An 11589-nucleotide genomic window follows, 5' to 3' on the forward strand; every position below is an offset into this window, starting at 1 on the left:
ACTTTCCCCCTTTTTCCTATACTTTAATACCCTAATAAAAATGAATTTTAAATTCATTTCTCTTAAAGGACCAAAATGCCCTTTTTATTCATCTATCGTTACAAATTAGTCTAAAACACTATTCCAAATCATTTTATCATCTTTTATCATTTATTCAAATAAGTCCTCAAATTTTAAATCTTTTCAATAAATTTACTGACCTGACTTTTGGGGTATTACATAGTAAGATCCGACTTGAATTTTATCTGTAAATGATGTGACCTGATCTGAACGAGATCCGACCTGAAGTCCATCTGAACCTGAATTAACCTGGAATTTAACTAAGTCGGACATGAACTGTTTTGGCCTGAACTGGCATCAATCTTAGTTGAAATTAACCCGATCCGAACCCGAATTAAATCTAATGGTAAAATCAACCTGAAAATGACCAAATTGATTTGACTCGAACCCGACTTGATCTGACACGACATGTATTTGATTTGACCTGACCTGACAAGACCCGACTGAAACCTGAACGATTATCTGATTTTACATCCCTAAAGTGTCACATGAGTCTGTGAATTATCTTTGCCAAGGTCACAAGATTCCCTTCACCGACTGGGGTGGTCCTTTTCATAAGTTATACAGATGGCTTAGTGGCTACGCCACAAACAACCCGACGAGAAAAAAAACATAAGAACTGGGAGTCATCCAGTTTAACAAGAAAAGAAAACAATGTTTATATTGACTCGGAGTTCTCGGGCCTCATTAGATAGCCCCACTGTGGTTTATCTTATTCAACAGAAGATGTTGGCAGAAGAAAGAGTGCTACAAAATTATCACATTTTTTTACTTAATTCACCAAGTTATGCGCTTAGCCTAATACCATTAACGTAACCACAACTCCTCCTAAGATTCTCCTTTTGTTGTGCATGTAGGTTCATCCAACTTTTTTTTCGTTATTGATAATACATATATCTTATAGATGTAGTTATTTAAGTCTAAATTCTTAAAATGAATAAAAATCTCTTTTATTATTGAGATTTCTTGATAATTTTTCATATATAATATCTTATATAATGATTTGGATCAGCATATTTTGTATTATTCCCAATTGTACGATCCTAAGATGTATGGATGGACTTAGGGGAGAGGGTAAGGTGGTTGGTCCCCTAAAAATCTAAATTTATAATATATTTTATATTGTTTCTTTTTATTTTCTATAGAAAATCTGTTTTCACCCCCATAAAATTTTATAATTTCAAGTTCGCCCTCTGTAACTTAAAATCTTACGTCTATCCGTGCAATTGTGATGTATCATTGGGAGTGTCACCCCTTCAGACTGATACGGGTGGCCCGATCCGATCTGGAGTGTCACATTAGGGCCACTGGAGCGACCCACCATAAAAATCTCGGCAAAAAATAAATTGTTTGTTAAAACATGTAAAATCATAAAACAATTTATAAACATAACAGTAAAATTTAACATTATTCAAAAATAAAACAAATTTTAAACTCGGATATAAAAATAAAATACAAGCTACATGCCTCTTAATCACATGCACCGTATTTCGCAAGCAATGCCGATGGAACTCCCTTACTGATGTAGATGGTTGCACTGGTTCAATTCTTTTAACCTGAAAAGGTGAGTAACTGAGTGAATCAATACTATATAAATACCATATGATGATGAGGAACATGCAGATAATAGATAAGCATATATTTCTTTATTGATTCAAACATCTACAGACTTTTATACTGAGATAAGGTCCCGATGATATCTTAGATAGTGAAAGACAATAAGCTTTTAGTTCAGAGGAATTGTTTCAGATAACTGGGTTCAGGAGATCAGAATAAGGTGTCTAGTGTGTTCCCACAAAACCAGTGAACAAATACTAATTTTTTTTTAAATAGTAAAAGTTAAAAACTTATTTTTCAAAAACCATTGAAATCCCTCCAACCGAACAACATATGTAGCTCCCCATAACTACATCCATAAGGACTTACCCTAGGCCCGAAGGGTATAGGTGCCAACCTAAGGGAGCACCTTGGGTCCACAATGTCTTACCCTAGCCGAAGCGTAAGTGCCCACCTGAGGGGAGTTCCCTCAAGACCATAAGGACTTATCCAATGCACACAGTAGAGGAACCACCTTAAGGGAGTTCCTTAAGGTCCATAAGGTCTTACCACTAGGCCCATTAGGCCCAAGATCCCACCTAGGAGTCGCCTTAGGTTCATAATGAATTACCAGTCGGTGCTGAACCTATAAAAGGAATTACAAGCAGTGACTAAACCTGCCAGAGATAGGAATTACTAGTCGGTAGAGAACATGTACAAGGAATTACCAACAACGACTAAACCTGCCAGAGTATTCATATAGATTCCAGAGTACCCCAAATAACACATTTTCAGTCAGTAAACAAAGATATCAAAAATTCGAGCAGAGATCAGAACAGAAATCAAAGAAAACATACATATGATCAGGGAAAACACTAGAGGTTCCAGATATTGTTCGGAGATACTGGATAATCTTATCGGGTAGAGAAACAAGGATCTTCAGTATATCGATAGAATATCGAAAGTTAGAATCATTATCGAAAGAGTTCATTAGCTGACAGGGTCATTAGTTATTCAGAATGTGATTTATCAAGATCATGTAGTATTCAAATATTTTTCGGAGGCACTATGAAATCAGAAAGGTATTCAGAATCCTTTCCATATGAGTTACTTGTTTTTTTTTCAGATATGATAGGAGTTATTCCATTATTCAGAAAATCAGAGGCATTTTGGGCATTAGGTTCTTGGAGGATTCTTAATGATTTGAGTTGATAAGGGAGAAACGAAGATTCAAGGCATTTAAGATTTGCATCGAACTATCGAAATATCGATTCAACCCAAACTATACAAGTCCCATCAATGATACCGGTCAAATCGTGCACGTCCAGAGTATTCACTTTTTTAATACGGACAATTATTGTCAAATTGATCATCTTCATAATCATCGCGGAAAGGATCTTAGGGACAGTACATCATGTAAGTTCGTCAGTGATTACAGGCTTATTCAAGTCACTTACTTAACCCTAGGTCATTGAGGGTTCTTAGGTTATATAATATAGTCATTTTGGTATTCAAGATTGATTTGTTCATTTCAGAGTTAAGGGTATTAGTTATTCTAGGGCTTGAACGTGCTTCAAATCATATTATACTTTGAGGGGATTCTAAATAAATCAAAAGTTTAATCGGTTATTCCAAGATTCCAATGGATCATGCTATAAGTTCTTAGGTTGTCTCCATTATCATAGTCATCCATATTGTTTTTACTCTTTAAGGTTATTATCATCGTTTCATCCAATTCTGTCAATGTCATTACTTCGGGTAACTTAGGCTTGATAGTATTCCAGTTCCATTAAAGTTTAGAGTACTTTGCTCATTTGCTCACTAGAGGTTAATTTAACCACTAGGGAAAATCTTGGTTCATTTTCAGTATAAGGGCATTTTTGTAATTTATCCATGGTGCTCTTTTCAGTAATTTTATATCCAAATATTTCCAACATTTAACCTTTAACGAGATTAATCAGAATTTACGCGTTCTGAGATTGATTGATTTACTGATTAAATCATTGAACTAAGGTTTATTCTCGATCATTCTACTTATTTCTTTTTCGAGTCGTCTAAGGCTTTTACATTGTTCCGTCTTTATCCAATTTTCGTCTGAGTCCAAAGATAGTTAACTACTCTATTGGACCAAATATTTCCATTCATGCATTTATCATTTATCATTGAGTCCCGAAAAGCATACATAAGGTAGTAAAGTATTAACTCGATTTTTGTGTCTTATCGATCGACCATTTAAACTCCATTCGATTACCCTCGAACTTGAATTCAACGTCCAATAATTCCTCAGATACACAACAATAGAAATTTCATCAGAAACGAAGCTTAATTGTGAAAAAACGAATCTAATCAGGTGGTTAATAAGTGAAAAACAACTTATCGGGTTTGAATTTGGCAAAACATACCTAAAAAACAGGCTCAAGACGTCGAAAAACATCAGAATAGGTGTACCCAAAAAAAAGTCAACAGCGGTCAACGGGTTGACTCTGTCAAAGTCAACGAGTTGACTCAACTGAGTTGACCTAGCCGAGTTAACTTGGTGATTGAGTCCGGTAGGCGGGTCAGGTCGGGTCAGACGAGTCGGGCCAACCAAACCCTGTTATGGAAATTTCTTTGGTCCATAACAAGACCACGCGTGGGTGGCGGTGACGGTGGCAGGCTCAGGGAGAACGATCGATTCTTCCTGTAGCATCTAATCACCAAATCAGACCAACATTCAATCTAAAAACATCAAACAACCCATCCAAAATAATCGGGGAAAAATCAATAACTTACCTACGCCAGTGGTCGACGAAAACGACGACGACAGCCTCACCCACCGGTCGGGTTTTGATCGCACGGAACTGAGGAATCTTTCTAGGGTGGCGGTGAAGCAAACGGGCTGTCGGTGTGACTGGAAATCACGAAAAATTGAACGGCGGAGTGGATTTCTATACGAGAATTTCAGCTTCGATTTACGGCGAAGGGAGGCGTTTCACGGCACGATAAGGTGCGGGATTTGGTCGCCGGCTGGTGGGTAGTCAAATGGGGGTAGCGATGCAGGTTGCTGCAGTCGGGCGGCGGGGAATCGAGCCGGCGAAGAGGTTGCTCAATTGGGGGAATTTGGGGAAAATTGGGTTTTAGGGATTTCACCGAGGGTGTTTATTTTTCTCTGTCTAGGAAAAATGGGTAAATTCAGGATTAAGTCCCTGAATTTCCCTCACTTTCTAAATTTGTCCACAAATTTCGAAAACCAATAATTTGATCCCTAAATCGGGGTATTACAGGGAGCTCTAATGGAAGCAAGGAAGTATGAAATGATAATTTCCAACAAATCGAAACGGATAAAATCTGTGGACCTGCGCATACTTACCCCGATGATGAATAAAAATTTAATTTAATCAAAAAAGTCGAAACAGAAACAAAAGCTTTCTGCCTACTTTCGGTGTGGATCTTATCCAAGTGATGAACACGTCAATTGGCACTCACATGCATGCATGCCATCTGCAGAATGAACGTGCTCGGTATCTTTCACAATCTGCAAACACTTCCAGCTCAAGTTTATTTATTTATAGCTAACTGCAAGGCCTCTCTCTTATCGTAATCTCTTTTTCTCTTTCTTTTCTCTCACTCCAAACACAAGTTAAAGAAGAGATGAGCTTGAGGAACACAAGCAGGGAACTGTTCCAAGTAAAAACCCAGGTTATGCATGGATTCAAAGACCAATCTCCCAAAACTCAATCGCTTATGAAATCGTCTTCCAGTACTGAAAAATCTGCTAAAACCATAACTCATGGCAGCAAGCTTAAAGGAGCAAAACCCGAGGAGTCCCTTAGGACTGTCATGTACTTGAGCTTGTGGGGTCCTAACTAAGTTCAATATAAATATTGCTCATCAGCTTTAGGCCTTTTAAACTCTTTACTGTTTTTTTTTTCTTTCTAGATCCGTTCCATAAGACAAATCCAAGTAATCAAGGGTTTATGCGCGCGCGCGCACACACGTGTGTGTGTGTATATATATATACCTATCTTCCTTATTGTACTTCATAGTTGCCTGCATCATTAGGTCTCTGCCTCTCTTTGACAAAGAAGTGTTAGTATGTACCAATAATGAAATCTAATATCAACATTTGTAGAAATGATGTATTTTTTATGTTGAGAGGGGTAGTTAAAATGTTGGATTAAATTGAAATTGATGATATACTTATTTATAGTATAAAAGTATACAAATTGTCCCTATAGAGTGTTGGTTCTAGAGTGTTGGTTTTATTTTATTTAGTCTCTCGACCATTAAAAGTTATAAAATGATCTTTCGATTATATGGGTCACTTTGTTGAGTCTTCCAACTATTAAAAGTTATAAAATAGTCATTTGCTTATTCCTATATTCCAAACTCATCATTTTTTGTTAAAAATTTGACGGTAATTTAAGCTAGATTTTAACATGATGATTATAATATGATAAAATTTGATCTTAAAATCTTAAACTACTATCATATCTCAATCTCATCCAACTTAGATAATCATTAAATTTTTTTATCGAAAAATGACGAGTTTAGAACATATGAGTATGTGGGAAATTATTTTATAATTTTTAATAGTAGAGGAACTCAATAAAGCAAAGTCCTAGTTAGGGATCATTTTATAACTTTTAATAATCAAAATTCAATAGAGTAACACCTTATAGTCAGAGGATCTTTTGTGTACTTTACCATATTTATAATGCTATTATAAAGATACAAATTATGACCAATTATTTATTGTATCATAAGTATTAGAAGGTCATGAAAAATAAAATATAAGTATTACAACTTGTATTTATAATATAAATTATATTTATAATTTGATGAGAATTAATTCTATATATTTAAAAAAGTAATTTAATAATAAATGTTATAAAGTGATAATGATCTTAAGAAATAGAGTAATTTATATTTTTTTTCAATTTCATTAAAGACATTTTTTTTAATACAAAGGAAGAGCAAAGCTCTTAGATAGCTCCCAAACTTAGTTTATCCATCTGCAATAAGCTTCCCATCTCCTCTAAAAGTCACGAAGTTTTCTTCTAAATTTTAGGCCATAAGCGGCATTCCATCCGCAACCCGATTGCATCTCCGGGAAACATGCCTAACCTGAATCGTCCAATCGCGCCGAAGGAGATCTCTAACATGAGGCACCAAAGATGAGATTCCATCAACCATCTTTTTCTCTTGAAGAACAACAACAACATCCATGCAATCCGATTCGACTATTACCTTCCGAAAGCCATGATCCCACACGATGGTTAATCCGGAGAAAATACCAAATAGCTCGGCGTCCACCACCGTGTATCAACCAATCTTCTGCTAGAAACCCAAAATCCATTCAGCATCCGAATTTCGGAGCACACCTCCGCACGTGGCCCACCCCGAATCACTCCACCACCCTCCATCGGTGTTTAGTTTAACCCAATCATTAGGAGGGGCTTCCCACGATATTTCTCCCACAACAGTGCGCTCCTGAACTCTTTGCCGTACCACCCTTTTCTGCAATGCTCGGATCATTTTTTCCTTCATTCTAATACTGCGTGGAGTAATGCCTTCGATAGCTGTGGTTTCCTTATAAAAAATGATTTGATTCCGGGGAGTCCATACAAAATCATCACACCAAAATGAATATCCCAGTCTCATGAATTCTTGCCAATCCATGCAGCAAGTTCCATTCTCATGAATCCATCAAACCGTTCGGGCTTTATCAGCACCTTCCACGACACCTTCCACGAGGGGGCATTCCCTCAGCAGGTGGGATCCGCCTTCTCTGGCTGCACCGCCTAGCAAACAACTAGTGTCCGACGTTAGGTGGCAACGCGCACGTTCCTTGTTTGATAACAAACGTCCCTTACAAATAGTCCACAACAGCATTTTAATCCGAGGGAGCCCCCGATATCCATTAAATTACATTCCATGGAGCCACCGCACTACCGCTGTTTATGTGCATCCTTATCTTATAGGCAGAAGAAACCGAGAAGCATCTCTTGGTGTCAAATTTCCATCTAACTGTATCCGGGCTTGCATGAGGCAAAGGTCTCACCGCTGCTAGTGAGAACCAAACCATCACCCGATCCCATTCCACACCTCTCGTGGTCATTGCAAATACGGAGTACCTCTGGGGGTACAGCATCCGTAGGATTGTAATATTGGACCAGCGGGCCAAGATCATGAAGCCAGGGGTCATGCCAAAAGTCTATCCCAGTCTCATCCCGAAGAACCCAGAAACAACTCTCTTTAAATTCGTTCCAAACTACCGAAAGTCCTCTCCACAATCTGGAGTAACACCGCCTTAATTTTATATTTAGCTCGTAAAATCTGAACCCACAGATGATTTGTATCAGTAGCCAGGCCCCACACTAACTTCATAATGAACGCTTCATTATTCTCTTTAACCTTCTTCATACCAATATCTTCCACATTGGCCGGTTTACAGAGGCCTTCCCAGCTCACAAGGTGCATTTTAGGCTTATCTGATGTTCCTCCCCAAATGAAGTTGGGGATAAGACGTTCAATGGCATCGCAAACACTCTTCGGAATATAAGATGATTGCATTGCGTAAGAGGGAATAACTGCTAAAACAGCTTTGGCTAAAATGATTCTCCCTGCAAATGAGAGATGCCGAGATTTCCATCCTGCAAGCCTCTCTTGAACTTTCTGAATAAGATAGCCATAAGTAGCCGAGGTGACCCTATTATGCAATAGGGGTACTCCTAAGTACCTCCCTAAATCATCAACACGAGTAAACTGAAATCCAAAACTGATCCTACCTCGTTCCTGTTCTGAAACATTTCGGGAGAAACAAATAGTGGTTTTTGATAAACTGACCTTGTGTCCGGAGACAGTTCAAAAATCAGCAAGAATATGCCGAATAACTTCCAATTGAGATTGCGAAGCCTCAGCAAAAAGAATCAAATCTTCTGCGAAAAATAAATTCGACAATGCAGGCCCATTTCTTGACAAACGGATCGGTTTCCACTCTCCATTTTCCACAGCTTTCTTAATAGTTTGGGCAAGCCGCTCCATACACAACACAAAAAAAATACGAGGATAGGGGATCGCCCTGACTAATCCCCCTAGAAGGTTTGAAGCTCTCCGTCTGGCCACCATTCCACAGAATTTGAGTCATTACTGTTAAAATACAACTCATGATTAACTTGTAGAGCCCAATCGGAATAGCCAAATCAACGAGGGTGTCTTCTATAAAGCGTCACTCCAAGCAATCATACGTCTTTTCAAGGTCAATATTGATTACCATCCAACCTTTATTGCCTTATTTCCTTCTCATTGGGTGAATCACCTCTTGAGTAATTATGATATTGCTAGAAATACTCCGGCCTGGCACGAAGCTAGTATGATTATCCATAACCCAACTCGGAAGAAAAGGTTTTAAGTGATTCACAATCACCTTGAAATGCACCGTGCATAAATTGATAGGTCAAAACTGGGTGAAGTTCTCTGGCGTTTGGACCTTCTGGATGAGAACTAGAAGGGTGTGACTGATATCCTTAGGGATCTCACCCTGATCGAAGCAATCACTAATAAAAGTGCACACCCCAGAACCAACAATCTCCCAATTTTGTTAAAAGAACGCAGCATAGTAACCATCAACACCAGGTGCTTTGTCAGCCAGCATCCCAAACAATGCCGTCCTAATCTCCTCATCGAGGAGCCCCTTGGAAAGTGACGCAATCTCATGTTGCGGAAATTTATAGAAACCTCCCCTGATGCAATTCATAACACCTCTTGACTCTTGTGTTGAAAACAAGGTTCGATAAAATTCAACCGTTCCCTCGCGTAATAGCAATTGATCAAAACACCACTCCTCACTTGGATATTTAAGCGAACAACAGTATTCTTTCTGTGGCGACTTTTGGCATAAGCATGACAAAGTTTTGTCTCGCTTGAGATAATTTCTCTTAAAACATAAACTTTTAAGATTGTTTCTCTTGAAATAAAGTTTCATCTCACTTGAAACAGTTTTCTTTGAAGCCAAATTTTAAAATTGTTTCACTTTAAACAAAATTGATCTCACTTTATATAGTTTTCCTAAAAACAAATTTCGTCTTGCTTGAGATAGTTTTCCCTTAAAACGAAAATTTTGAAATTGTTTCACTCAGAAAAAAAAATTATCTCATCTAAAATAGTTTCTCTTGAAACAAATTTATTTCCACTCATTTGTTTCACTTAAATGTCAAATATTTTATAGGAATTCGAAAAGTTAGCAGAGAATTTCATTTCACACATCCATGTTGAAGAAGAAGTTTTCATTTCAAGTCAATCATTGACAACTATGACTAGATCTCCTCAACGAGAATAAGCAATGTCATCATTAGATTTGACACAAAGCAACGATTAGCTCTCCTCAACATGAAGGAGAAATGTCTTTTTCAAAGTCAAACTATCTTCAGACAATTAGACTTTCTCAGCAAGAAAAAACAACATTGTCTCAGATTCACAATCCTTCAAGAACGACTAGTTTTCCTCACTAAAAAAGAACCATGTCGAATCAAACCGTCAAAGTATGACCATATGTCATCAAAGTGAAGGAACAATGTCATTTTTAGTTTTCTCGAGAGAATAAACTATTAAGATATGACCAAGACGTCCTCAACACGAATGAATAATATCATGTTCAACCATTTCATCCTGAGACGATGAATTCAACTTCCAAAAGTGAGTTGGATTTCATGGCAGGACAAAAATAGTGTCTTTATTCTTTGTCTCATTATCGTCATACGACAATGGACAATGAAGACAGCTATAGACATTAAATTTTTTTCCAAACTCGAGGACAAAATCATTACAGCCATCTCCAACACTCTATGCCACCTCTTCCAGCAGCCTCACTTCATCAACAACCACGGCAGCAAACAACGTCAGCAATAGTTTTTATTTATTTTTACAAATGTAAAAGGGTTATTATAAAACCCAAGGAAAGAACGTGTAACAGAGGGGCTCCCCCCGATGATTTACTTCAAAAAATGAATACAACAAAGAGGGTATTTTTTTTAAATCAAAGGAAATACGAAGCAGTGAGCCATTTTTGTCTCATCTTTTACATTTTTTTCTTTCTTTCTTCCTTTTCGTTTTTTTTTTTTCCGAATTGAATGTGTGAGACAGTAGCTTTTACCTTTGTTGTGTGGTCACCGGTCTCAAGGTTGGTCGTTGGTCGAGCTAGAGTCATCGGTTGTGGTCGGGGAGCGCTTATCGCCGACTCATAGCTGTTTTAGGGGGTTTCGGCCGAGGAGTTTAGATAAGAGAGGAGGAAATTTAGCCTTGTGTCCTTAAGGTCGTGGTTCGACCTAGATCAGAGGTTAGTTTGGCCACCAAGGCGTTGGTCGGTGATGGGGGTTTGGAGTTTGGCCTTTTCGGCCGCATTTGGTGAAGAGAAGATAGTAGATAAAGAAGGGGGAGGGGGAGGGCGAGGGGCGTGGGTTTAGTTTTTATATTTAGATTTTTAGTTTTTTTGTATATTTAGATTTTTTAAGTTTTGGGAAAATTACTCTTAGGCTCCTCTAATTTAGGAATGTATTTGTATCTTGGTCACTGGTTTAGGCCATTTTGGTTTTATTTCAAATTTGCACGTCCTGTTGTGCCTTTTTCCCATTCTTATTTTGTTAGGTGATTATTAAGGTTTTAAAAAAATGATAAATCTTGTTTTAGTTCCCCAAGCTTTGCCAAGTTTTTGCATTTTAGTCATCAAGTGCGCTCTTTTCAATTTCATTGATTTCGATACTCTGCTTTCATTTTATTTAAATTTAGTCACTGTTTTATTTTTTCATTTGTTTGAAATTGATCACTGAATTTTATGTTATTACATTTTAGTCACTAATTAGTTCTATTATCTTTATTTATTTTTGAATTTGATGAGATACTTTCAATTTATGCATTTTGGTTACTGTTTAGTTTTGATTTGGCTATTGTTCTTCTATTTTATGTATTTTGGTGACTTTTTGCATTTTGTTGATTTAGCTACTGATTTTATCATTT

General features: G+C 37.4%; 1 protein-coding gene across 1 annotated transcript; it reads right to left on the bottom strand.

Annotated features, from left to right (window-relative positions):
- Positions 1–6915: 6915 nt before the first annotated feature.
- LOC120142873 lies at positions 6916–7696 on the bottom strand. Its single transcript, XM_039157352.1, has 3 exons — positions 7508–7696; positions 7291–7446; positions 6916–7167 (listed from the first exon to the last, which is right to left on the bottom strand). The coding sequence occupies exons 1-3, from the start codon at positions 7694–7696 to the stop codon at positions 6916–6918; spliced, it is 597 nt and encodes a 198-aa protein (XP_039013283.1).
- Positions 7697–11589: the final 3893 nt, after the last annotated feature.

This window comes from Hibiscus syriacus, unplaced genomic scaffold, assembly GCF_006381635.1.
Source record: "Hibiscus syriacus cultivar Baekdansim isolate YM2019G1 unplaced genomic scaffold, ASM638163v2 tig00110831_pilon, whole genome shotgun sequence".
Taxonomy (NCBI): domain Eukaryota; kingdom Viridiplantae; phylum Streptophyta; class Magnoliopsida; order Malvales; family Malvaceae; genus Hibiscus; species Hibiscus syriacus.